Source organism: Symphalangus syndactylus, chromosome 3, assembly GCF_028878055.3.
Source record: "Symphalangus syndactylus isolate Jambi chromosome 3, NHGRI_mSymSyn1-v2.1_pri, whole genome shotgun sequence".
In the NCBI taxonomy this organism is placed as follows: domain Eukaryota; kingdom Metazoa; phylum Chordata; class Mammalia; order Primates; family Hylobatidae; genus Symphalangus; species Symphalangus syndactylus.
This window is the reverse complement of record NC_072425.2, coordinates 136,195,216-136,222,561: the sequence shown is the minus strand read 5'-3', so window position 1 is coordinate 136,222,561 and position 27,346 is coordinate 136,195,216. Positions and strand designations below refer to the sequence as shown.

Sequence of the window (27,346 nt, the reverse complement as noted above, 5' to 3'; positions counted from 1 at the left end):
CAAGTCTCAGTTCTCTCATCTACAAAACGGGTTGTCATGAAGGATGGTGCAGGGTCAGCATGGGACTCCCTTGAGATGATGAATGTGAATGAAGCCTCTGTGAGATGGAAAGCATGACGCAAATATTTCTTTTTTTTTTTTTTTTTTTTTTTTTTTTTGAGACGGAGTCTCGCTCTGTTGCCCAGGCTGGAGTGCAGTGGTGCCATCTCGGCTCACTGCAACCTCTGCCTCCCGGGTTCACGCCATTTTCCTGCCTCAGCCTCCCGAGTAGCTGGGACTACAGGCGCCCGTCACCACGCCTGGCTAATTTTTTGTATTTGTAGTAGAGATGGGGTTTCACCGTGTTAGCCAGGATGGTCTCGATCTCCTGACCTCGTGATCCACCCGCCTCAGCCTCCCGAAGTGCTGGGATTACAGGCGTGAGCTACCATGCCCGGCGACACAAATATTTCTTAAGCTACATGTTCACTAGCTTGACAGGTACCTAGGACCTATCATCCCCTGCCACAGACTCCCTACAGCCGACAGGCATCTTGCCAAATGCTTTGAAGACCCCCTTGCAGGGCACAGTACCAGGTGGCAGATCCACGCACATTTACACATAGCATACTGTATAAATATAGGTTTTATTAATAATGGGTGAAATCCCACAAATACAACTGGCATCTCTGTGTGATAGGAAGAATCTGTGGCAGGGTGAGAGGAGGTAGACAGGGATGTGTACAGGAAAAAGGGGGAAAATGAGCCCTGGGGGAGGGGAAATCAGAAGCAGAATGAGCCTGGACCCACCAGGAAAGCCAGACATGCTCTGAGTGTCTGCCACCTGGTGCCCAGGGCAGGATGTTCTGAAGCCCAGGGGCCACCTGCTGATAGGAACAGTGAAGGGACATGGACAGGAGTTTGAATGAGCAGCAGTGGCTGGAGAAGGGGTAGGGGAGTGAAGATGCCAGCATGGAGCACAAAAGGAGGGCCATGGGTGGCAGTGGCCAAGGCCAACTTATGCCCGTGCTTGTGCTTGTGTTGGGTCCTGAACTCCAGGGATCTAGTGCCCTGTGCCACCCCTGGCTTGGGAGGAGGGAAGACTTGGGGGTAGACACCTGCAGGTCCTGTAGACACCCTGGGCAGCACCAGCCTTATCCTTAGAGTCTCCAACATGGGATCCCCAGGAGGAGGTTGGCACTGTCCTCCCACCAGCACCTGCCACCACCAGCATGCCACCATCACTCTTCCTCTGCACTGTAGGGGATGGCAAGTGTGTAGGGCCGAGATAGCCTGTTCACATGTATGTGCCTGTCACTCTGGAGAGGGAGGGAGCATCATGAGACCATGCATGCGTCAGGGGCAGCGAGAAAGGAGGGTTGGGTCTTCCCCCACTCACCCCCCAAAATAAAGTGCATTCTCCAGTTCCAGTGGCAGGTGAGAGAGAAACACAGACATTATTGCACAGGTGCCACCAGGCCCTACCCCCACCAAAATGGGGAGAGGGACGGGGCATCCCACAGCCCCAGGCCTCTCCAATCCCCAGGATTGGGAGTGGTGACCTAGACAGAAAACCCAGCTTCTGTCCTGGCAGATTGTCCAAGTCAGCCAGGGTCTAGGGGTGGGGAGAAGAGGAGGAGGAGGAAGAGACTTCCAGAGTCCTTCCCTGTCCATTTCAACATCCATAATGGGACTTCCAGGGGACTCCATCAGGGCCCAGCCCTGGAACTCCAACCTTGCAGCAGCCCAGTTTACAAACACTTGTGTGGTGGGGACCCCCAGAGGGGGCCACTTTGGTCAGTTGTAAGTGGGGCCTAGAGAGCCTGGGGCTCCCAGGCAGACAGCAGAGGAGGGTGCCATGGGCAGGAAGGAGGGAGCAGCCTCCCAGTGGTCTTTGCATGCAGGTGTTGGAGAGAGTAGGGAGGAAGCTACAAACTGCATCAACTTGGGAAGATTCCTGGGCATGGTGGGGAGTGCTGGAGCCCCCACTCCCAGAGCCCAGGCTGGGAGCGCAGTCCGACAGCCAGCCTGTGGAGGAGCCAAGGAAGGAGAGGGTAGCCCCGCCAGGAACCAGTGCCCAAGTCTATAAGGTTAAAACAGTCCCAAAGGGCTGGGGCTGGCGGTTTCCTGATGCAGGGGCTGGGGTACAGGCTGGGGCAAGCCTCTATCTCTCTGACTTGACCCGGTAACGGAGCACAAGGTAGGCCAGCAGCCGCAGGGCTAGGAAGAAGATGCCCAAGACCAGGAAGTCCATGTAGAGCTTGGCATCCTCCACATCCAGCGCTCGGAGGATGCTCTGTGGCTCCCGGAACGGGCAGCGTTCCTCTAAACATGTCAGGTCTCCTCGCTCCATGCCATAGATCGTCAGGATCACACCCTCAAAGCCATACCTAGGCAGGCAGGGATATCAGATAGGACACAGCACACAGGGTCCCTGCTCTCTGAGAAAACTGCCAGAGCCCAGCTGCAATGCTCTCATCCCTGGGGTGCAGCCAGGGTGCCCCTGCCCAAAGGATAATTGGGGCAGGCAGCAGATTGGCACAACCCAGGAAGCCCTGGGTATGGACTCCTCCAGGGAGGAGCAGAGGCCAACGAGGAGGGCAGGGGTACTGACCTGACATAGGAGAGATAGGAGCTCCATTGCAGGTAAGTGGGGATGGTCTTGAAGCTGACAAAGAAGCCGGAGAACAAGAGGACAGGGATGGCGGTAACTGGGCCCACAAAAGTGGCCACCTAGAGGGGAGGGGAGGGGGACAGGCCGTCATAGGGGTGACCAGGACAAACCTAGCTTTCCTAGAGCTCCACCCTACCCCTTGCACCAGGCCCTGCTTCCTCCCACAAGACCTCATCCCCTTGGGAATTCCCAACTGCCAGCCCTCCCACCTGTAGGGAGTTGGAAGCAGCTCCGATCAGCAGCCCCAAAGATTGGGCCACCAAGGCGGTGGCGGTGGCCAGGGCTGAGAAGAGCAGGAAGCGGCTGGTCTCAGCGGGCTGGCCCGTCATCCAGTACACAATGCTGCAGTACACCACCGGACACACCACCTGGGGAGTGGGCACGGGCTGGGCAGTGGACTTCAAGCCAGGGGCGCAGCAGCCAAGACCTCCACTCCACCCAAGCCTGGGCCTCTAGAATACCTATTCCCAGGGTGCCCATCCTGCCTCCACACTCTTGTTCAAGCTGTCCCCCAGATTGATACACGTCCCCTTCCTCCCTGGCCATATGACTGTCACTTATCTCGTCTCACGTCTTCCATTGGGTCCACCCTGACTGCTTCAGGCACGGTGACTTTTCTCTTCCCTAAGCGCCTAAAGTCCTTCCCACCTGGACCAGCTTATTCATTATATTGTTAATTAATTAACTCTCCATAGGAGAGCCATTTTGTTCCCCCATGAGCTACCAACTCCTAGAGGGCAGGGTCTGAGCCTACTAAGTACAGTCATCCACTGCTCAAGGGCATCCAACCAAGAGCCAACCAAAGGCCAAAGGTCCAGCTTGTGCTCTTCTTATTAAGCCAAGCATCCTGTTATGGTGTCCACCCTGAGGAAGGGGCACCTTTTTCTAATTTGCACAGATGTGCCCTATGGATTACTGGTGGCCCTGATGCTTGGAACAGGGTGGCATTGGAGGTAACAACAACCAGCTAACATTTGTTGGGCGCTTCGTATGTGCCAAGCACTATTCTAAGTACTTTATATACATTAACTCATTCAATTCTAACAATCCTGAGGTAGATACTATTGTCATTCCATTTTATAGATGGGGACACTTTAGCAAAGAGAGTGATTTGCCCAAGATCTTGCAGGTAGCAAGTGGCAGTAAGAGCCAGAGAGTACACCATTTTCTACCGCCCCTAATAAGAGTTACAGAGTCATTTGTAGGGTTATTGCCCCCAGTAGCTGAGACTACAGGTGCACAACACCACGCGTGGCTAATGTTTATATTTTTAGTAGAGACGGGATTTCACCATGTTGCCCAGGCTGGTCTCAAACTCCTGAGTTCAATTGATCCTCCAGCCTCGGCCTCCCAAAGTGCCGGGATTACAGGTGCAAGCCACCGCGCCCGGCCCTATAGGGTTATTTTCATCATTTTTTGTTTGTTGTCAGTTGTCATCACTAAAACATAAGTTCCACATGGTCAAGACTACATCAGTCTAGTTCATTGCTATATCCCGAGGGCCTGGTACAGAACCTGGACTATGACAGGTACTCACCATCTATTTGCTAAGTGAGTAGAAGGACAGCAAAGGAAGGAAAGTGACAAGTTTGAGGGAGGCAAGAAAGCAAGGATAGAAGGAGCAAGACAAGATGGAGGCAGTGGGCAGGTGGGAGGAAGAGGCCCACCTGAAAGGGCACGTCAGCCATGGTCTTGGCCAGGTAATATGCTTTGAGGCTGTACCAGTAGTTGAGGTGCTCCCTCATGAAGACCGCCATCTCTAAGGGGACTGAGGACACAGGCTGCTTAGGCACACCCAGCTGACACCCTGGCCCCTGCCCCAAGCCCCAGCACCCACGCCATTGCCCCATGCCCAGGGCAGCTCAGCTCACAGGTGAGCACAGTTGGCATGAGGGCGGCGAACATGAGGAACAGCATGGAGAAGAAGAGGCAGCCGGTGTTGTTGAAGACCTTGCTGGCATCGTCGCCAATATGCAGGTAGAGGAGGCCGATGAGCACGCCAATAACCACGTGGGACATGAACCGTAGGTGAGTCAGGACCTTGGGAGGGGTCATCACCAGGAAAGGGATGTGTTACAGGCCAGGGCAAGCCACAGAGTAGGCTTGGAGTAGGAACTCAGAGCTGCCTTCACAGGCACAGAGACCCACAGGCACATTGCAGGGCTGTGAGGGAGGGTCCCCATTCGCATCTCCGCTGCTGGGATCCTACAGCCCAAAAGGTCAGGCCTGTACCAGCCTCCTCTCCCCAAGCCTGACGCCTCACCGTGTCCCTGAGGATGGACAGGAAGGTCCTCTTGAAGAGGATGCAGAACTGTGTGAGGGTGCTGGTGGCAAAGGTGTGGCTTTCAATGGGATCCACTTCCTGGGAAGAAGAAATTGGACCGGGATCAGGTGAGCCTACCCCATTCACCCACAGAACACCCAGCTCAGTGAATGAAAAACCTCAGAGCTCTTCTCCAGGGCAAGGGTCCTCCAAGTCTACAGAGAATCTTCCACCATTAAGTTGTGTACCTGAAATCTAGGCTTAGGGGTATGAATCAGAGCAAGATTCAGACAAAAAGAGGGGGCAAAAACTTGGGAGGGAGGAGATGGAAAGAAAGTAATGGACACCCGTGGTGGCTAATAATAGATTGGTTACTTTTTTAATCCATCAAAACACATTAACTCTAAGGGTATAATTCCTTTTTTGTTTTGTTTTGGCTTTTTTTTTTTTTTTTTTTTTGAGACAGAGTCTCACTCTGTTGCCCAGGCAGGAGTGCAGTGGCGCGATCTCAGCTCACTGCAAGCTCCGCCTCCCTGGTTCACGCCATTCTCCTGCCTCAGCCTCCCGAGTAGCTGAGACTACAGGCACCCGCCACCACGCCCGGCTAATTTTTGTATTTTTAGTAGAGATGGGGTTTCACTGTGTTAGCCAGGATGGTCTCCATCTCCTGACCCACCCGCCTCGGCCTCCCAAAGTGCTGGGATTACAGGCGTGAGCCACTGCATCCGGCCGGGTATAATTCCTTTATGCCACCAATTTTTTTTTTTTTTGAGACGGAGTCTAGCTCTGTCGCCCAGGCTGGAGTGCAGTGGCGCAGTCTCGGCTCACTGCAAGCTCTGCCTCCCAGGTTCACGCCATTCTCCTGCCTCAGCCTCTCCGAGTAGCTGGGACTACAGGCGCCCGCCACCACGCCCGGCTAATTTTTTGCCACCAATTTTACAGTAATGTTATTTTATACTAATGATAATGACAACAATAACAACAAAAACTAACCAATCTGGTTTTCAGGGGTTATAGTGTCTCATTTAAGGAAGAGAACTAGCACTGGGCAGACGCCTGCTGTACCAGCTACAGTGCTAAGAGCTTTATGTGATTATCTAATTAGTCCTCCCAATCACCCTGTGAGGTAAGTATCACCATCTCTAAGTTAGAGAGAACAGTAAGCCACACTGGCCACTAAGCTGGGGACCATGTTGATCTTGCTTACCAGATGGGCACTATGCCAGGACCAAGGACAGCACACTGTAGCTGCTCAATAAGAACTTGCCGAATGAATATGTGAATGAGGAAACCGGAGCTCAGGGAGGTTAGATAATGTGCCTAAGGTCACAGTGCTGTTCACAGTAGGTCGATTCCAAGTCCTAGGTTCTTCCTAGCACCCAATGGTTGCGATGCCTCCGGGGAACAGCCTCTTTGGCAGGGCCACTGTCCACGGTCCAGTCTCCCCTCCCCAACTATGCCCTCTCTGCCCTCTCCACCCCTACTCACTGGAGGACAAGGGGGGCAGGGGGCAGGGACCTCGTTCTTCTCAGGGCTGCTCTTCTTCTCAGCCATGGCGCACAGCCCATTCTGCACAGCCCTGAACAACATGGGGTTCAGGTCTCCATACTCGCCAGAGGCCACCTCGATGACTGGGGACACAAAGTGGAGAGCTCAGTTTAGATTCATACTCACTTCCCAAGGGCAAGTCAGTCCCGCCTTGGGTGTGTGGGGAAGGCAGGCGATGGTGAGATCTCTACCCCTAGAAGGCCTAAGTGCAAGACCAGAGCCCCCAGGTTCGGCCCACTGCTGTTTCCCAGCCCCTACCAACAGACCCCCACTCACTGAAGTCAGCCGGGTTGTGGTAGGTGGGGCAATGCAAGCCGAGTCCCTTTAGATAGGGGATCAGGTTGGTGACCACGCCTTTGAAGATGCACTGACCCTGGCTCAGGATGTAGAGCTGCAGCAGAAAGAGAAGGGTAAGGAAGGAACAGCGGGCCAGGCACCCCTACTGACCCCCTTCCATCCCTCCATCTCAGGCCAATCCTCCTTGAGGCCTGGAGACACTCACCTTGTCAAACATCTCAAAGAGCTTGGCACTGGGCTGGTGGATGGTGCAGATGATGGTACGGCCCCCCTGTGCCAGGGACTTCATGAGGGACACCACTTGGAAACAAGAGGCACTATCCAGACCACTGTCCAGAGAGAGGCCACCAGGGGGCCACGTGAGGTGGGTGAGGCCAAAAGAACGGAGTGTCTGGGGTGGGGCAGCTGCTGTGAAGGGGATGAAGCTGGCAGGAAGAGGGCACTCTGGCCGCATCTGTATCCTTTATGGTTCAGGCACTTGGAGGGATACCCAGAAGCCAAGAGCACTGTTCAGTTTAATAAGCATATATTGAGGACCTGTTGTATGCCAGGCACTGGGATTACAATGATGCATAAATAAGACATAGACTCTGGTCTAGAAGGAGAGAGAGACAAGCACACAGATGATTTTGGGTAATGTGGAAAGTGCTGTAGCAACACTGGGTGAAAGAGGGGGCGGATTCAGCTCAGCTGTAGCAGGTGTTGGAGGGTAGTCAGAGAAGGTTCCTGAGCAAGCCCAGGAGTAAGAGCTAAGCAGGTGAAGGGGAGAGGGGAGGCACAGTGGTGAAGGGCATTCCAGCAGAAGACACAGCATGGGCAAAGCTTAGAGGCATGAAACACGTGGCTTGACCAGGGAATTATAAGCAACTCAGTATTATTAGAGCATAAAGTACATGACATGAGGCTGGAGAAGTAGGTTCAGACCAGGCCCTTGTAAGTCACCTGACTTTATTTCGAGGACAAGTCGGAAAGGAAACACTGCATGTTTTAAGCAGGGGAGTGAGCACTGCAGATTTGTCTTTAGAAAGTTCACTCTGGACGGGCACGGTGGCTCACACCTGTAATCCCAACACTTTGGGAGGACAAGGCAGGTGGATCACGAGGTCAGAAGTTCAAGACCAGCCTGACCAACATGGTGAAACCCCATCTCTACTAAAAATACAAAAATTAGCCGGGCATGGTGGTATGTGCCTGTAATTCCAGCTACTCGAGAGGCTGAGGCAGGAGAATCGCTTGAACCCAGGAGTCAGAGGTTGCAGTGAGCCGAGATCGTGCCACTGCACTCCAGCCTGGGTGACAGAGCGAGACTCCATCTTAAAAAAATAAAAGAAAGTTCACTCTAGCTGCAGTTTGGAGAAAGGATTGACTGGGAGACACTGGAGACAAGGAGATAAGAATCTATTGCTGTCCTAAACTTAACATCAACATTAGAGATGCGGCAGGGCAAATCTGAGAGATATCAAAAGGAGGCAGAATCAACAGGACTTGGTGACTGATGGCTGAGGGTGACTGGAGAGGGAGGTGTCAATCAAGGAGCACATCTAGATCTCTGCCCGGGCGAAGGATGGGGCCGCTCACAGCAACAGAATTGGCAAGGGTGGAGATGAGGAAGAAGCCCTTATCTTGGCCCCAGGAGGCTGTGAACAGAGGCTCTGGATCATGGAGAAGACACAGCCTCCAGCCCTGGCTCAGGGCCGAGAGGAGAGGGGTATCCTGGTGGGAAAGGGTGGAGAGAACTACCTGGTGGGCTCATCAAAGAACATGACAGGTGGGTTGTTGACCAGCTCCAGGGCGATGGCCAGACGCTTCCTCTGCCCGCCAGAGAGAAGGGCTGTCCTCGTATGGGAGCATGACATCAGGCCCAGTGCCGTCAGGATCTCTGTCACCTGGCCCCATCCCACCCATGCCAGGTCAGCTTCAGAGTCTCTGCTTCCCCCAGGCACCACCCCAGCTTCAAAAAGCATCTCCCTTAAGTCCATTGTCTCGGCCTAGGCCACCACTCTCCCACCCCCAGCTGGGGGCCTTGAGCTCAGCAGCACCACAAAAGGGAGTGGTCCCACTGCCTCCCTCCCCCACTCACCAGCTCCTTCTTCACCTCCTGCTTCTCACTCAGCTTCAGGTTAGCAGAGACCTGGGGCCCAGAGAGTAAGCGAGAAAAGTATGTATGGGAGGGAGCTCTGCCTTGAACTCTCCGCCAATGGTGAAAGTGGCGACAGCAGACAGAGGGGGTTGCTGGGAGGAGGGGTGACTATCCAGCCCTCACCATCATGGCTTCCAACACTGTGAGGTGCGGCAGCAGCATGTCATCTTGCATGATGTAGCAGGACATCTTGCGGAAGGTCCTCAGCTCTCGTGGCCTCCCATTAACCAGGATCTGCCCCTTCATTCCAGACTCCCTGCAGGGATGTGGGTTGAAGATGGGGGTCAATGCCACTTCAGAATACCTTCTGTGTTCCCCAAGGGATACTTCTTCCTGAGTCCTGCCTCCATTCCACCCCGGTCTCATCCTTACCTGTATCCTGCCAAGATGTTCATGAATGTAGACTTGCCAGCCCCTGAGGGGCCCATGATGCCAATCAGCTCCCGGCGGCAGAATTTACCTGAGAGGCACTTGAGAAGGGTCTTATAACCTGCAGTGAGGTGGGGAGGAATTTTTGGTCAGGCTGCAGTGAACAGAGGTACCCCCAAAATTCTTAGGAGCAGCCATGGCTATCAGTGAAATAGGTAGTCCCTACTCAGTGTGATTGGGTTAGGATGGAAGAACAACCTTATAGCCCTGGCAGGAACCCATCCCTCTCATCCCGTCCCCCTAGAAACGACCACCACTAATATCAAAGTACCAGAGGCAACAATCCTCTTCTGAAGGGCGTGGGAAAATCCACACATCTCATGGATGGGCGTGGAGAGGGGATCAAATCTATAGAAGACCCTGGTCCTCTTCTGTAATCACAGTGGCCACTGTCTCGCCCCCTCCAGGAAAACTCCCACTACTGCAGCCCGAGCTGGCTGCCTCTCCTCTGTGTTTCCATAGCACCTCTCCTATGCCAGCATGTTTGTTACTTGATGTGCCTGTCACTTGCCCCGCTCTCCCAGCCTCTTAGTCAGTGAGCTCCTTGGGGGCAGTTCTCACTTATCTTGGTAATCTCAGCAGACTGTCTGGCCTGTAGTAGATGTTCAGTAAGTGTCTGTTCCATGAGCGTGAGTTCTCAGAGCTTTTCCGTAATTCAGAAAAAGCCGTCTTCTTTGCGCTCTCTCTGCCTACCAGGCTTGTCTCTCTAGCCCCTATGTGGCCCAGTAAAATCTCACCTTTCATTCATTCATTGGAAGGCAGCATATGCATTTAGAGCACGGTTTGGAGTCAGGTGGATCTGGGTTCAAATTCTGGCTCCACACTTACCAGCTGTGTGACCTCGGGCAAGTTGCTTAACCTCTCTGAGCTCCAGGTCCCTCATCTGTAAAATGAGGATGATAGTACCTATCTCATAGGGTTGTTGTAAAGATTCAATGAGATAATATATGTAAAACACATGACACAGTGCTTGGCACATAGAATGCATTAAAAAGTGACATTTTACTATTAATTCTACTTGATAAATGCTTATTGATATCTACTATATACCAAGCTCTGTACCAAACACTGGATAAAAATTGAGGAAGACACAGTTTTTTATATTCAAGAAGGTCATAGTCTAAGTAAGATAGACAAACAAAAAAATATATGAAGAAAAATAAAATTAGGGTTATAACAAAAGTACAAAAAATGTGCTGTGAGAATGCAAAAAATGGAATTGATGTGAGTTGGGGGGAAAGGGAAAAATCAAGACTGGCCTCATGGAAGAGGTGGCATTTGAGCTAAGCCTTGAAGGATGAGCAGGATTCTAAAAGGCAAAGGGAAAGCAGAGGCCTTCTAGTCTTTGGGAGGAAAAGCTCTGTGATATAAAAGTATGTGTATATACACTCACAATCCAAGGAACAGAGGGCAGAGCCTACATGGAGTGACCTGGTGACACATGCAAGTGGAGGGGAAGGATGAAGCCACCAAGGAGGGCCTTGCCTGCGATGCTGGCAGACCTGCCTCATAGGTGAGGACATGCCAATCCCTTACCCAGCACCTTGCTCATTGCCGCCCCCTCTAACCCCCACAGAGCCCAAGTCCCTCCCAACTCCATCTCCTTAGTGTCCTTAGTGGAGACAGTGAAGGGATGGCATATTTAACCCTCCCTCCACGACACCCAGGACTGTGTTCTGGGCCCGGCTGTCCCTCTGGATGCTTCCCGTCAGAAGGGGGAGCAGCTCCTGCCCGCTGCCAGGTCCTGATCACAGCAACTGCCTGGATGGTACCCATGGTTTACAAAGCTTCAATTGTTTCTCTAACAACATGGGTGAGGCAACTGGGGCCCAGAGACATCTAGTGACTCACCCAGGGTCACACAGCAAGTTCTTTCCTGGGAGAGGGAAGCCGTGGGCTCTAGCCCTCTGCCTCAGTCCTTCTCGCCATCAATCAGAGACATTTGGTGGCGCACTCCAGCATATGCCTTTCAGAGCCACTCACAGGAAGTGATCTCTTGCAGGAGAAGAAACTGGCAACGACGAACCTTCCCCTCAATTAATTACAGTAGCTGGTTGAACACTGATGCCTAACACAAAAATCATCTTACATTTGCCTCTCACAGATACCATCTCAGCTGAGCTTCACACAAGTCTGTGTATTCTTATCATCCCTGTTTACAGATGAGAAAAGCAAGGCCAAGAGCGGGTAGGCAGCCTGCCCAAGGTCACACAGCTTATAAGTGACTAGGAACCCATGTCCCACAACTGCTCAGCACAGAAGAGGCCAGCCAGGCCCTTGGGCTGGAGAGACACTGGTATTCTAGTTCTGCCGCCGTCGGTAGCTCTCTTTGCAATTTTGTCAAGTCACTTAATCTTTAAGGTCTCTGACTCCTCATCTATAAGGGAAGGATAGTAATATCTATTCCCAAGGACTTATAGGGTTATTACGAATGTTAAGTGAGATTATTAAAAATAATTAAAAGGAAGCTGTTTTGAAAAAATAAGAAATGCTATACATAATTAGGGGAGATGATAACAAATCCTTACTTGGGAAAGGTAGAACTCCCCCTCTCTCCATCCCCCTTGCTTTCTTTCCTTTCTGCCTACCCTTAATTGCTTTCTGTCCTCTAGAGAAGGGGAGAGGGATTCAATGGAAAACAGAAGTCATCGAGGGGAGGGCAGGGGGCAGAGAAAGGGACAGCAGATGAAAGAAATGGCAAAATGGCCAGTAGAGCAGAATGAGGCTGGCAAGGTCAAAAGGAGGGAAGGGCCAGATGAGGGATATCAATCTGTGGCTGGTGCATGGAAGCAACTGGAGGGCTTGCCCGTCTAGACACATTTTTTTAAAAATCTTAGTTTCTTCTTAAAATTATGAGGAAATGAGAGGGCTAAGGAAATAACTGCCTCATCATTTTGCCCAGAGCTGGTCTCAGGACCAAAAGAGGTTGCTTAGGCACAGGGCACACTGGGCAGGAAGCCCAGATGCCTCAGTTTCCATTGGTTCAGCCATGTGACCTTTTGGTCACTCATGGGAGTCAGGATTTGGAGAGTGCAGAGGCAGATCATTCTCAGCCCTGCTCTGAAGCACCCCAAACCTATTTGTTAAACCTCTGAGAACAATGTCCCAGCCCCACCCCTGGCCCACACCCAGGCTCTGGGAAACAGCCTCAGCTTCCCTACTAGCAGCTAAAGCTGCTCAGGGTAGGGGCTGCAGGGGGCTAGTCAGGGTTCACGGGAACCTGTCCTCATGGGCGGGAAGGGGGAGGTGATGGGACTGCTGTACAGGGAAGAGACAGAAAAGAACAATGCATGGAGAGCTGGGAAACCGGGCTTCTGGTCTCAGCTCTACCACTTACTAGCTGTGTGACATTGGTCAAGTTACTCAACTTCCCTGGGCCTCAGTTTCCTTATTAGTAACATGGAGATGACATCTATCCTGCCAAACTGCCACCTTCCCTGCTTCTGAGCACTGTGGTAAGAATGGAATAAGATGACAGGAATGAGAATGTCTTTATAATTAGGTCCAAGGATATTGCTCAACCCTGCAGACACAGCCCCCTACTTTTTCATACCAGCCCTCATAGGTAGGAATCCTCCATAAACAAAAGAAGGAAAACTCATCAAGGACCACTCAAGGACCAGAGGTCACGGGATCTCTTTAGAAGATAAAGCTTCAATAACCAATTGCACCTAGTATCCCATGGTGCTCACAGGTGTTAGGGAGCGTAGATCCTTACACCCCAACAGTGCACAGTGAGCAAGGGGCTGGGGCCCAGATTTTAGTGTTTCCACAGAGCCCACTGGTGCAGGACTTGCCGAACATGGGACACCCAGGCCTCATGCTTCTGGAGAGGCAACTCAAAGAGGGCCCACGGACTCCCCCTACTAGGCTGTTCCCTACCCCTTTTGCGCCAGCAGGGCCCCTCCCGCACGGAATAGGACAGCTCCACGAACTCGATGTCCACGGCTGAGCGCTTAGGTAGGTGGGAGAAGCGCTGGGCTTCAGTGATGTGGTTCTCCACCTTCTTCAGGTGCGTGGTCAGCACAGGGGGTTCCGCCCCGTCCTCCATCGTCACGGTCATGGCCACAGCCCCCGGCCCTAGTCCACAGCCCACGGCCTCCAGCGCCTTCTCCGCCATCACGCCGCCGGCCTGCAGGGAGAGGGCCTGCTCAGTTTGGGGCAGACCACAGAGCCCCGCTCAAAGCTCCCTGGCGTTCTAATGCTTCCCCCGCCCCCACTCCCCACCTCATTCTCGGGGCAGATCCGCGACTGTTAGCCCCGCACTCTGCCCCCGCCCCCCACTCCCCGCACGGAGACGCTCAGTCCCGGGCAGCCCAGCTCCAGCCTGGCCCCAGCCCGTCCCCTTGAAGCCCTCAATCGCTCCTTCCTCCCCGCGGCTTTTCTAATCTCCTTACCCCGCAGGCCAGCAGCCCCTGGGGACTGAAGGGATAGGGGGCGGGAGAGAAGAGGCAGCCGGCGGAGGCTGCCTGCTAGGAGGTCGGGGTAGCAGGGTGAGTGCAGGGCTGACCAGGGGAAGGCGGAGAGGAGGAGGCTTCAGGCCTCCGGCTGCTTCCCACTCCCCATCCCTTGGCGCGACGCCCAGGCCGGCCCCTCCCGCCGGCACCCCCAGGCCCGCGTGCCCCGGGCTGTCCCCAAAGCCAGGCGCACCACCCGGACTCAAAACTAAGCGCCCCACGGCGGCTCAAGCCCCCGCTCCATCTCCCGCATGCCTAGTCACCTTGACGCGCCCCCGGGCCGGTGCGGGGCCGGGATGCTCAGCGCTGCCACGGACCGGGGACGGAGAGCCGGGGCTCCCCTTACCTGCCTCAGGCTGCAGCACCCGCGTCCCGGCTCCCAGTCCCGGCGGCCCGGGCCGGGGCGGGGCCGGGGAGGGGCAGGCGAGGCAGGAGGGCCGGCCCTCGGCTCGGAGGAGATGGCAAGGATGGTGAGAGGCGGTTGGGGTCGCGCCCCGACTCTGCTGGGCTGTGCACACCCGCTTCCCAGAGCCTAGTCCCGGACGCTGTGTCCTCCGAGCCCGCGGGGCGACTGCGCTCTCCTACCAGCCACTGCTCGCCGGTCCCGCCGTTCTTAAAGGGCCCGCGCCGCCCGGCAGCCCGCAGGGGGCGAGGACGGCAAAGGAGAGAGCAGCGCTTGCGGCGCAGGGGCCGGAGGAGGTGCAGGGGTGAACTCAGGACTGGGGGTTGATGGCAAAGGGCCGACTTGGAGGCAGTGAGGAAAGGAGAGCTGGAGTCACTCCGTGGGGACAAGTCCCTGGAAGACAGATTAGGCAATGGTGTTGGGGGTGGGGGAAAGTGGAGAGATTGTAAAGGTGTCAGTCTGTCTTCACACACGTTACCAGTTCCCCAACAATTTCCCTCAGTTCCAGCCCATAAATGAGCGCAGGCCTCCCTCCAGGAATCCCCAAACTAGGTGCAAAGGCTTTCAAAAACGCAGGAGGCTTGGGACATTGGAACATCCTCCTGTCTCCCCATTCACACTTTCTCTGAGTTAGGACACTAATAAAGAAGGGGAAATGGCAGCAGCTTTGGGAGAGCCTGCAGTAGCTCCAGAGTTAAACTGGAACCCAGTGCTCAGCCTGCTCTGACTGTAGTCATCTAGCCAGATACAGGCCTTCAAGACAGGCACATGCCATATCCTGGAGGGACCTGTGTGCCAGGGCATGCACAGGGCTCGCAGACATGCCCCGGGCATCTCATGCACCTGCACATTCTCTCCCTTGCCCCCAAAGCCTTCAAATGTAGGTCCCCAGAACACACTTGGGGCTTTCCCCTGCTCTGCCCCTTTCTCAGCCAATTCCTCTTGGCCCTTGCCTGTCCCAGCCACTATGTCTTCAAGGGGTAAGTAGGTTAGCTAGCCAAGACACGTGATCTCAGCTTTTAAGTTCCCACCTGTCACACAGCAGAGACGATGGGAGGGAAGGCTCTGAGGCTGCTGGTGCGACTGCCACTGCTGAGGCTTCTCCTTACTGCAGCAGTTGAGAGGTTACTAGCAGTCAAACCTCTCCCCTGCTGGCCACCCTCCCAACCACCTCTCCACAGCCCTAAAAGCTGGCTGTCCCTGGAGAATTTCTCTAGGTCCCGCCCTGTTACTCTGAGGTTTGTGTGGGGTTTGGGTCCAGTCTTTCCTATCTTCCCCCAACTCCATGCCCCACATCACCACCATTCCTCAGGACCAACCTCCTATTCTCCAGATGGACCCTCCATTCTCCAAGTCAACTTCTCATCAGCTACTATAGACCTCCCCATCCCCCAACAGTTGCATTTATTAACTACTTTGTACCAGGCATTATCTTATTTAATCTTCACAATATCCCTATGAGACAGGTTTTACAACCCCCCTTTAGAGATGAAAAACTGAGGCATAGGAAGGTTAAGCAATAGTTGGTGGCAAAGCAGGGCTTGAACCCCAAAGTCCCTGCCTTTACCCTGCTAATTGGGCCTCTCAGAACCTTATTCCCAAATGGACTGTCTCCCTCTATTTTCTAGACAGGCTCTTCAACCTCCTGAGATAACCTCCATGTCTTAACGCCACCCAGCTTTATTCTTTGGCACACAACTTCCTTCTTTTTCTTTCTTTCTTTCTCTCTTTCTTTCTTTCTTTCTCTTTTTCTTTCTTTCTTTTTCTTTCTTTCTTTCTTTTCTTTCTTTCTTCCTTTTCTTTCTTTCTTTTTTCTTTCTCTCTCTCTCTCTTTGCTTCTTCTTTCTTTCTTTCTGATGTAGTCTCATTCTGTCACCCAGGCTGGAGAGCAGTGGCGAGATCTCAGCTCACTGCAGCCTCTGCCTCTCAAGTTGAAGTGATTCTCCTGCCTCAGCCTCCTGAGTAGCTGGGACTACAGGCACACACCACCATACCCGGCTAATTTTTGTATTTTTTGTAGAGATGGGGTTTCACCATGTTGACCAGGCTGGTCTCGAACTCCAGACCTCAAATGATCCGCCCGCCTCAGCCTCCCAAAGTGCTGGGATTACAGGCGTGAGCCACCACACTCAGCAGATTATGATTTTTTTATTCTCAAGAATAGACTATAGGCCAGGCATGGTGGCTCATGCCTGTAATCCCAGCACTTTGGGAGGCCAAGGTGGGTGGATCACTTTAGGTCGGGAGTTCGAGACTAGCCTGGCCAAGATGGCGAGACCCTATCTCTACTAATATTACAAAAATTAGCTGGGCATGGTGGCTGATGTCTATAATACTTTGGAGGCTAGGGCACAAGAATCACTTGAACCTGGGAGGCGGAGGTTGTAGTGTGCCAAGATCGCGCCACTGCACTCCAGCCTGGGCGACAGAGCAAGACCCTGTCTCAAAAAATAAAATTAAATAAATAAATAAACCAGATGTGGTGGTGTGTGCCTGTAGTCCCAGCTACTCTGGAGGCTGAGGTAGGAGGATCACTTGAGCCTGGGATGACAAGGCTGCAGTGAGCCATAATCATGCCACTGCATAGACCATACATTCTTACTTCCCAGGTCACACCATGGTTCAGGCCCATTTCCTTCCCCTAGATGAATCTTCCTTTCCTTAGCAAAGGAGGGGAAACTACATTTATTGAATGCCTACTACGTGCTAGGCACATAGCATAGAGATATGGTTGATCTCTGAATAAGGGGCTAGGCCAGTCTCTTTCTCCACTATATTCCTAGAACTTGGACACAGAAATTGCACTCAAAACCGGGTGTGGTGGCTCATGACTGTAATCCCACCACTTTGGGAGGCTCAGGCAGGAGGATTGCTTGAGCCCAGGATTTTGAGACCAGCCTGGGCAATATAAGGAGACCCTATCTCTACAAAAAAAAAATCAAAAAATTAAAAATTAAAAAAAAGAAAATGCACTCCATAAATACCCATTGACTGAACAGTCTAACCAGTCCTTGTAACAATGTTATGAAGTCAGTATTATTCTTCCATGTTTTAGATAAGGAACTGAAGCTCAGAAATGTTAAGTACAAGTACGAAGTACATAGCTAGTGTGATGGATGTAGGGATTCAAATCCAGGTCTCAGTGATTCTAAACCATGGCTTTATCTACAATGTCAAACTTCCTCATTACCTATTGTCACCTTCCCACTTTATAAAGCAGATTTTCTCAGTTCCCCTGAACAGACCTTTCTCATTCTAGGATATAGAACCTTTCCACCCTTCCAGAGGTCCACTAGCACAGACCTTCTCCATCCTAGAGATACTCACCACTCCCACCACATATCCCCCAGGATGGACCTTTGATTCCTGAGAACACACACTTCCAACTCCTAGAGTAGACCTTGTAACTCAAGAGCAGTGGTCCTCAAATTTGAGCGCACATCCAAATCATCTAGAGAGCTTGTTAAAACACAGATTAGATTACTTGGCTCCACTCCCAGAGTTTCTGATTCAGTATCTGGGGTGGAGCCAGAGAATTTACATCTCTAATACGTTCTCAAGTGATGCTGATGCTGCTAGTCCAGGGACCACCTTTTGAGAACCATTGCTTAAAAGAACCTTCTTTCCTTAGTCTAGACCTCCCATCCCCCAGAACAAACCCTCTATTTCCCACCACAGACTTTCCCTCAACGTCCAGGTGGATCCTCCCCTATTCCTCCAAACAGATCTCCTCCCATTCCCTGAGATGGATTCTCCCCTTTCTCTAGGATTCTCCCAACTCCCACCCCAGACCTCCTCACCCCCACCACCAGGATAGAGCCTCCATCCAGGGCATGTTTCCCTAGGCCCAGACATGTAAGGGTTGATGATAACTGGCTTAAGAGGAGCAAGGCAGAAGCAGAAAATTCCCATCTCAGCTTAGTGCCAGGAGCTAATCTAACAGACACAGGCTGCTCTGGGCAGGGATTTGTGGGAGAAGCAGTTGTTAAGCAGCTTTGTGGGCCTATGAAAAAAAAGGAAGGTTAACAGGGTCCTACGGGAGCTGGAAAGGAATTCGACTGGGGGGATATTGGAACTGACCATTTCTGCTTCCACCATCGCAGGTCTCTTCCACTGTGCCTCCCTTGCCCACCATGACAGTCTGTCACCTCTGGACAGAATGGTTTTAAAGTGTATTTGTTAATGAAGGCCCCTCTGCTGGTCACTTGGAGAGATGCAGCCCAGGACCAGGAAGGAGGGGTGGATAAAGAGGAGACTGACTGCAAACCCCCACCTTGCCCCACCCACTCAGCTGGCTTCAGGGTTCCTGCCAGTACGCAGCAGCAAAGCTCTCCAGTCCTCCTGTGGTTCCCCGAGGCAGAAAGGAAAAATGTGCATAGGCGCTGGAGTGGAGGCTGTGGAGGGGTAACTATTGATTGCCTCTCCCAACCCCTCAGAGACTAGGCACAGTCTCTGCTGTTGCTGTTGCCTTTTAAAAAAATTATAGGCTGGGCGCAATGGCTCACACCTGTAATCCCAACACTTTGAGAGGCTGTGGGTGGATCACCTGAAATCAGGGGTTCAAGACCAGCCTGGTCAACATGGTGAAACCCTGTCTCTACTAAAAATACAAAAATTAGCCAGGTGTGGTGGCACATGCCTGTAATTCCAGCTACTTGGGAGGCTGAGGCAGGATAATCACTTGAACATGGGAGGCAGAGGTTGCAGTGAGCAGAGATCACGCCACTGCACTCCAGCCTGGGTGACAAGAGTGAAACTCCATCTCAAAAAAAAAAAAAAAAAAATTATAATAACAATGAAACAAAATCAAACAATTTTGAAGTGAATTTTAAAAGCGCAGTGTTGCCGGGCGCTGTGGCTCATGCCTGTAATCCCAGCACTTCGAGAGGCCAAGACGGGCGGATCATGAGGTCAGGAGATCGAGACCATCCTGGCTAACACGGTGAAACCCCATCTCTACTGAAAATACAAAAAATTAGCCGGGCGTGGTGGTGGGCACCTGTAGTCCCAGCTACTCGGGAGGCTGAGGCAGGAGAATGGCATGAACCCAGGAGGCGGAGCTTGCAGTGAGCCAAGGTTGCGTCACTGCACTCCAGCCTGGGCCACAGAGTGAGACTCTGTCTCAAAAAAAAAAAAAAAAGAAAGAAAGAAAAATAAAATAAAATAAAAGTGCAGTGTTTGTCTCTCCCTCTCTCTCCTGCTGTGTACCACCATTTCCTTTGATAATCATGTACCACATTTCCTTTGATAAGAAGAAACTGGGGTTCTCCAAAGCTGCAGAATGCCAAGGGTCTCTGCCCAAGTCTTTATCTCTTTTTCTTCCTTCTCTTAAAACTAGAACTCGCACCACACCTGTTGGCTTTATCTTTTGGGTGGAACCAGCCTTACAGATCAGGTGTCTCCCCAGCTTTTCTCTGGGCCCTGTTCTCCTACCCCAATACTGGGTTGAGCATATACAGAAATAAACAAACTCAGTTTCTCTTACTATACTCTCACAACACACTTCTGATGCCAGATGTGTGGGTGTTTTGCCCTACACTTTAAGCAAGCAATCAATTCTGCAGTGGACACCAGCTGGTTGTCCTCTAATTCAATTCAATTCCAACACTACCTGCCTGGAGATAGTATCAGATGCCACAGGTTGAGGGCTCAGTCCCACAGACTACCCCCCACTTTCAATGACAATCACAGGTTGTTTCTGTTCATGCTTCTGACCAACTGGCTAGAAATCAGAGTTCCCTCAACTTCCTCATTGGGTTTAATTTGCTAGAGTGGCTAACAGAACTTGGGGAAACACTTTACTTACATTTATCAGCTTATTATAAATGATATTACACAGAATACAGACAAAGAGAGGCAACGGGTGAGGCATGTGGGAAGAGGAGAGAAGTGGAGAACTTTTTTTTTGAGATGGAGTCTAGTTCTGTCGCCCAAGCTGGAGTGCAGTGGCGCGATCTCGGTTCACCGTGAGCTCCACCTCCCGGGTTCATGCCATTCTCCTCCCTCAGCCTCCCCAGCAGCTGGGACTACAGGCGCCTGCCACCATGCCCAGCTAATTTTTTTGTATTTTTAGTAGAGACAGGGTTTCACCATGTTAGCCGGGATGGTCTCGATCTTTTGACCTCTTGATCCGCCCACCTCGGCCTCCCAAAGTGCTGGGATTACAGGTGTGAGCCACCGTGCCCGGTCTTCTTTTTTTTTTTTTGAGACGAAGTCTTGCTCTGTCGCCCAGGCTAGAGTGCAGTGGCGCCATCTCGGCTCACTGCAACCTCCGCCTCCCGGGTTCAAATGATTCTCCTGTCTCACCCTCATGAGTAGCTGGGATTACAGGCGCATGCCGCCACGCCTGGCTAATTTTTGTATTTTAGTAGAGACGGGCTTTCACTGTGTTGCTCAGGCTGGTCTCGAACTCCTGAGCGCAGGCAATCCGCCCACCTCGGCCTCCCAAAGTGCTAGGATTACAGGCGTGAGCCACTGCGCCCGGTAAGAGGTTGGAGAACTTCTATGCACTCTCCAGGAACCCTCCAGGAACTCTCCAGGAACCTCCACATGTTCAGCTATCCAGAAGCTCTCTGAACCTCCTTTGAGTTTTTATGGAGGCTTCATTACATAGGCATGATTGATTACATCATTGGTCATTGGTGATCAACTCAACCTTCAGCCCCTCTCCCCTTCCTGGTGGTTGTGGGGTGGGGCTGAAAGTCTCACCCTTCTAATCCTGCCTTGGTCTTTCTAATGATCAGCACCCATCCTGAAGCTACCTAGGTGCTGCCAGCCCTCAGTCAACTCATCGGGTCACAAAAAGACACTTACACTGTGAAGAGTCCAAGGATTTTAGAAGTTATATGCCAGGAAATGAGGAAAAAGACCAAATATTGTACATTTGTACAGTCGTCCCTCAGTATCTGTGGGAGATTGGTTCCAGGACTCCCCTTGGATATCAAAGTCCACAGATGTTCAAGTCCCAATATAAAATGGTATAGTATTTCCATATAACCTATGCACAGCCTCCCATATACTTTATATTTTTTTAATTTCATGTATTAAAGCAGACTTTATAGTAGTTTTGATCTGATCTTTGAAAGCTGGCTTTGAATTCCCTGCACACTTACATAAATATTAAATATTTATATATTATATATACTTATATAAAAATATATACTTATATATTTTATATATACTTATATATATAAGTATATACTGGGCCGGGTGCGGTGGCTCACGCTTGTAATCCCAGCACTTTGGGAGGCCGAGGCGGGCGGATCACGAGGTCAGGAGATCGAGACCACGGTGAAACCCCATCTCTACTAAAAATACAAAAAAATTAGCCGGGCGTGGTGGCGGCTAGCTGTAGTCCCAGCTACTCGGAGAGGCTGAGGCAGGAGAATGGCGTGTACCCGGGAGGCAGAGCTTGCAGTGAGCCGAGATTGCGCCTCTGCACTCCAGCCTGGGCGGCAGAGCGAGACCCCGTCTCAAAAAAAAAAAAAAAGTATATACTTACATATTTATATATACTTAAATATATATTTATATAATGTATGCTCATATAGTATATATACTTATATAATGTACACTCGCATAGTATATATACTTATATAATGTACACTCGCATAGTATATATACTTATATAATGTACGCTCGCATAGTATATATACTTATATAATGTACGCTCGCATAGTATATATACTTATATAATGTACGCTCGCATAGTATATATACTTATGTAATGTACGCTCGCATAGTATATATACTTATGTAATGTACGCTCGCATAGTATATATAGTTATGTAATGTACGCTCGCATAGTATATATAGTTACGTAATGTATGCTCGCATAGTATATATACTTACGTAATGTATGCTCGCATAGTATATATACTTACGTAATGTATGCTCGCATAGTATATATACTTATGTAATGTATGCTCGTATAGTATATATACTTATATATAATGTATGCTCGTATAGTATATATACTTATGTAATGTATGCTCGTATAGTATATATACTTATATAATGTATGCTTATATAGTATATATACTTTTATATAATGTATGCTTATATAGTATATATACTTATAATGTATGCTTATATAGTATATATACTTATATAATGTATGCTTATATATTATATATACTTATATAATGTATGCTTATATATTATATATATATATATATATATATATATATATCTTGAGACAGTCTTACTGTGTCACCCAGGCTGGAATGCAATGGTGTGATCTCAGCTCACTGTGATCTCAGCTCACTGTGATCTCTACCTCCTGGGCTCAAGCAATCCTCCTGCCTCAGCCTCCCGAGTAGCTGGGATCACAGGCATGTGCTGCCATGCCCAGCTAAGTTTTGAATTTTTAGTAGAAACGAGGTTTTGCCATAATGACCAGGCTGGTCTTGAACTCCTGGCCTCAAGTGATCTGCCCACTTCAGCCTCCCAAAGTGCTAGGATTATAGGCATGAGCCACTGTGCCTGGCCCTTCCCATATACTTTAAATCATCTCTAGATTAGTTATAATACCTAATACTATGTAAATGCTATGTGAATAGTTGTAATACTATTCTGTATATTTTTAGGGAATAATGACAAGAAAAAAAAGTCTGTACATGTTCAATACAGATGCACCTGCCATTTTTTTCTGAATATTTTCAATCCGAAGTTGGTCAAATCCATGGATGTGAAACCCACAGATATGGAGGGCAACTGATATGTTTCACAGTATCATAAAGATCCACCTCACTGATGGGTGGGTCAGAAAGGTCACTCCTAGTAGGCATTCAAAAGGCCTTATTTCTCTTGGTCTATTCTACTCCAATGACCTGTCTCCATTCAGCAGCCTACTTCCCTGTGGACATACTCTGGACTCGGAATAGTTCCATTTAAAAATGTCCCCTTTCTGGGAACGCTAGTACACTGTTGGTAGAAATGTAAACTAGTACAGCCACTATAAAAAACAGTATGGGATGGGCACAGTGGCTCACGCTTGTGGTCCCAGCACTTTGGGATGCCGAGGCAGGCAGATCACTTGAGTTCAGGAGTTGAAGACCAGCCTGGCCAACATGGTGAAACTCTGTCTCTACTAAAAATACAAAAAATTAGCCAGGCATGTGGCACGTGCCTGTAATCCCAGCTACTTGGGAGGCTGAGGCAAGAGAATTGCTTGAGCCCAGGAGATGGAGGTTGCAGCGAGCCAAAATTGTGCCACTGCACCCCGACCGGGGCAACAGAGTGATAATCCGTCACCCCCAAAAAAAAAATCAATATGAAAGTTTCTCAAAAAACTAAAAATAGACCTACCATATGACCCAGCAATCCCATTGCTGGGTATATATCCAAAAGAAAGGAAATCAATGTATCGGGGAGATATCTGCACTCCATGTTCATTACAGTACTATTCACAATAGCCAAGAAATGGAATCAACCTCAGTGTCCATCAGTGGATGAATGGATAAAGAAAATGTAGTACATACACACAGTGGAATATTATTCAGCTATAAAGAAGAATGAAATTTGTCCAGGCGCGGCAGCTCACGCCTGTAAACCCAGCACTTTGGGAGGCCGAGGCAGGTGGATCACCTGAGGTCAGGAGTTTGAGACCAGCCTGGCCAACATGGTGAAACCCCATCTCTACTAAAAATACAAAAATTAGCTGGGTGTGGTGGTGCGCACTTATAATCCCAGCTCCCTGGGAGGCTGAGGCAGGAGAATTGCTTGAACGCGGGAGGTGGAGGTTGCAGTGAGCTGAGATCATGCCACTGCGCCGCTGCACCCTGTCCTGGGCAACAGAGCCAGACTCTTGTCTCAAAAATAAAAATAAGTCAGGCATGGTGGCTCATGCCTGTAATCCCAGCACTTTGGGAGGCTGAGGCAGGTGGATCACCTGAGGTCAGGAGTTCGAGACCAGCCTGGCCAACATGGCGAAACCCCGTCTCTATTAAAAATACAAAAAATTAGCTGAGCGTGGTAGCAGGTGCCTGTAATCCCAGCTACTTGGGAGGCTGAGGCAGGAGAATTGCTTGAACCTGGGAGATGGAGTTGCAGTGAGCCGAGATCATGCCATTGCACTCCAGCCTGGGCTACAGAGTGAGACTCTGTCAGAAAAATTTAAAAAATAAATAAATAAAAATAAAAAGAATGAAAGTCTGTCATTTGCAGCAACATAGATGGAACTGGAGAACACTGTGTTAAGTGAAATAAGCCAGGCACAGAAAGACAAATATCTCAGGTTCTTACTCGTATGTGGGAGCTAAAAAAGTTGATCTCATGAAGGTGGAGAGTAGAATGATGGTTACCATAGGCTAGGAAGGGTAGTGAAGTGAAGGGTGGGGGATGAAGAGATTGGTTAATGTTTACAAAAATATGATTAGAGGGAAGGAATAAGTTCTAGCATTCTACAGCACAGTAGGGTGATTCTAGTTAACAGCAGCTTATTGTATATTTATTTTTCTTTTTCTTTTTTTTTGAGATGGAGTCTCACCCTGTCGTCCAGGCTGGAGTGCAATGGTGCAATCTCAGCTCACTGCAACCTCCGCCTCCAGGGTTCAAGCGATTCTCCTGCCTCAGCCTCCTGAGTAGCTGGGATTACAGGCACGCGCCACCATGCCCGGCTAATTTTTTGTATCTTTAGTAGAGACGGGGTTTCACCATGTTGGCCAGGCTAGTCTCGAGCCCCTGACCTTGTGAACACCCGCCTCGATCTCCCAAAGTGCTGGGATTACAGGAGTGAGCCACTCTGCCTGGCCGCTTATTGTATATTTCAAAACAGCTAGAAAAGGATTTGAAATGTTCCCAACACAAAGAAATGATAAATGTTTGAGGTGATGGATATCCTAATTACCTTGATTACACATTGTATGCATGTATCAAAATATCACATATTACCCATAAATATGTATACTTATTATGTATCAATTAAACAAAAGTTCCCTTCTTGACCACAACCTTTCCTTTCTGCCCACTAATCTTCAGAAGCCTCACTGGAACCTCCAGTGGTGTGACTCTAACTGCTGTACTACCTCCAGCTCCCCAGGCCCTCACCATCCAGTCTGGACTTCATGATCCATCTCTAGCTGCTCTAATTGCCTTGCTCCTTGGCCCTGTGCAACCCAGGTCCTGGCCGCCACGCCATTGCTGTGATACACGCAGTGGTCTGTTTTCTGTTTTTGTTCCAGGGGTGCTCCTGTCTGCTGAAAAAAAAAAAAATTGTATGGTTGTATTGAAGTTGCCCCTGCCCAATCTTGGTCTTCAATTTCAGCTGGGTCGTCAGGTCTTCTATCTCATTCTTACATCTGTTAATGGCATTTCTAAAATGTGTCAATTCGTATAAATCCTTAATCCAACAGATTATCTTCAATAACTTTAATTCCTACTTTATCAGTGAAATAGAGACCACCAAGCATGAAATCCCCCTTATGCCTATGAACAAAATCCGTATCTACTCCCATTCCTACCTTCTTCTCTCTACTCCATTCCTTTCCAAGTTTTATTTATCTACTTGTTCTGTATATTCTTCCCACCCCAAATCTAGGGGCTTTACCCTGTCAAATATCCTCTCTCCTGTATTTTTCTCTCTTTTTTTTTGTTGTTGTTGTTGTTTGTTTTTTTAGACAGAGTCTGGCTCTGTTGCCCAGGCTAAAGTGCAATGGCACGATCACAATTCACTATAGCCTGGACCTCCCAGGTTCAAGCCATCCTCCCATCTCAGCTTCCCGAGTAGCTGGGATTATAGGCACGCACCACCATGCCCTGCTTTTTGTAGTTTTTTGTAGCTCGGTTCTGCCATGCTGCCCTGGCTGGTCTTGAACTCCCAGGCTTCAAGCAATCCTCTCACCTCTGCCCCTGCCTCTGCCTCTGCCTCCCAAAGTGGTGGGATTACAGGCATGAGCCACCGCGCCAGGCTTCTCTTGTATTTTTGAAATCTTCTCTCACTAGCTTCTTCCCCTTGGCCTCTAGTCTCTTCCCCTCAGGAAATTAGCCTTAAGTTCCACCAGGGTGGGGACATCCCCATTCCTTTCCAAGTTTCATCTACTTACTTGTCCTCCACATTCCCTCCCTAGCCAAGAAATCCAAGCTATTTAGCACGGTATGAAGAAGTTTTCACCTCTTCCACCCTTCCCTCTCAGCCTTAAGTCTCTCTGCTACTGTACATGAAATGGATATGTTCCTCATTTGAAATGGATATGTTCCTCATTTGATTCCTGATCTTGAGCAAAATTCATGTATTCATTTAACATGCACTGAGTGTCCAAATTCACTAGGTCATAATCTTACAGTAATTATTTATTCCCCATGACCATTCATCATTCCTCTCTCTTCTCATCTTGGAGAAATCATTTTTCTTTTTTTTTTTTTTTTTTTTTTTTTTTGAGACACTGTTCTGTCATCCAGGCTGGAGTGCAGTGGCACAATCACAACTCACTGCAGCCTCAACTTCCCCAGGCTCAGGCAATTTTCTCACCTCAGCCTCCTGAGTAGCTGGGACTACAGGCATGCACCACCACGCCTGGGCTAAATTTTTGTATTTTTTGTAGAGTTGGGGTTTCGTCATGTTGCTCAGGCTAGTCGCGAATTCCTGGGCTCAAGCCATCCATCCACCTCAGCCTCCCGAAGTGCTGGGATTATAGGCATGAGCCACTGCACCCAGCCTCTTTTTCAATTTTCCTTTTTAGTTGACAATTTTTTTTTTTGAGACAGTCTTGGTCTGTCGCCCAGGCTGGAGTACAGTGACATGATCTCGGCTCACTCCAACCTCTGCCTCCCAGGTTCAAGCAATTCTCCTGCCTCAGCCTCCCGAGTAGCTGAGACTACAGGCATGTGCCACCATGCCCGACTAATTTTTGTATTTTTAGTAGAGACAGGGTTTCCCCATGTTGGCCAGACTGGTCTCAAACTCCTGACCTCAAGTGATCTGCCCACCTCGGCTTCCCAAAGTGCTAGGATTACAGGCGTGAGCCACCATACCTGGCCATAGTTGACACTTTTTTATATCCACCCAGTTCTTCTAAGTCCTCTGTGGTTGTGGACTTGCCACAAATAAGAGAAAAGAAGTTATCTGCTGCCAACTCCTGGGCCACCTGCCTTCTCTCCTATCCCTACCCCCTTTAAGGAAGACTAAAACAGACTGTCTCCTTAATCTTCAGACACC

General features: G+C 50.0%; 1 protein-coding gene across 5 annotated transcripts; it reads right to left on the bottom strand.

The window, feature by feature from the left end:
* Positions 1-607: 607 nt before the first annotated feature.
* On the bottom strand, positions 608-18,288 carry ABCG4 (ATP binding cassette subfamily G member 4). 5 transcript variants are annotated; one of them, XM_055273454.2, is made up of 15 exons: positions 14,051-14,363; positions 13,213-13,462; positions 9,274-9,391; positions 9,025-9,157; positions 8,842-8,892; positions 8,502-8,647; positions 6,967-7,090; positions 6,741-6,855; positions 6,405-6,547; positions 4,917-5,015; positions 4,525-4,693; positions 4,321-4,421; positions 2,863-3,021; positions 2,594-2,712; positions 608-2,369 (listed from the first exon to the last, which is right to left on the bottom strand). In XM_055273454.2, exons 2-15 carry the CDS (start codon positions 13,448-13,450, stop codon positions 2,144-2,146), a joined length of 1,941 nt encoding a protein of 646 aa, XP_055129429.1. In that variant the 5' UTR covers positions 13,451-13,462; positions 14,051-14,363; the 3' UTR covers positions 608-2,143. The 5 variants fall into 5 exon arrangements, with proteins under 5 accessions (XP_055129429.1, XP_055129433.1, XP_063491651.1 ...); XM_055273458.1 differs by lacking the exon at positions 14,051-14,363 and adding an exon at positions 10,159-10,213 and having other exon boundaries at positions 13,213-13,322; XM_063635581.1 differs by lacking the exons at positions 2,863-3,021; positions 14,051-14,363 and adding an exon at positions 18,271-18,288.
* Between the last annotated feature and the right edge of the window lie 9,058 nt (positions 18,289-27,346).

What these genes read in the sequence shown, in the direction of transcription:
- ABCG4 (XM_055273454.2), bottom strand. Translation starts at nt 13,450, where the DNA reads ATGGCGGAGAAGGCGCTGGAGGCCGTGGGCTGTGGACTAGGGCCGGGG. An exon ending in AACATCTTGGCAGGATACAG is followed by an intron (nt 9,158 to 9,273) that starts GTAAGGATGAGA and finishes ACATCCCTGCAG; the next exon opens with GGAGTCTGGAATGAAGGGGC. An exon ending in CATGCCAACTGTGCTCACCT is followed by an intron (nt 4,422 to 4,524) that starts GTGAGCTGAGCT and finishes CTGTGTCCTCAG; the next exon opens with TCCCCTTAGAGATGGCGGTC.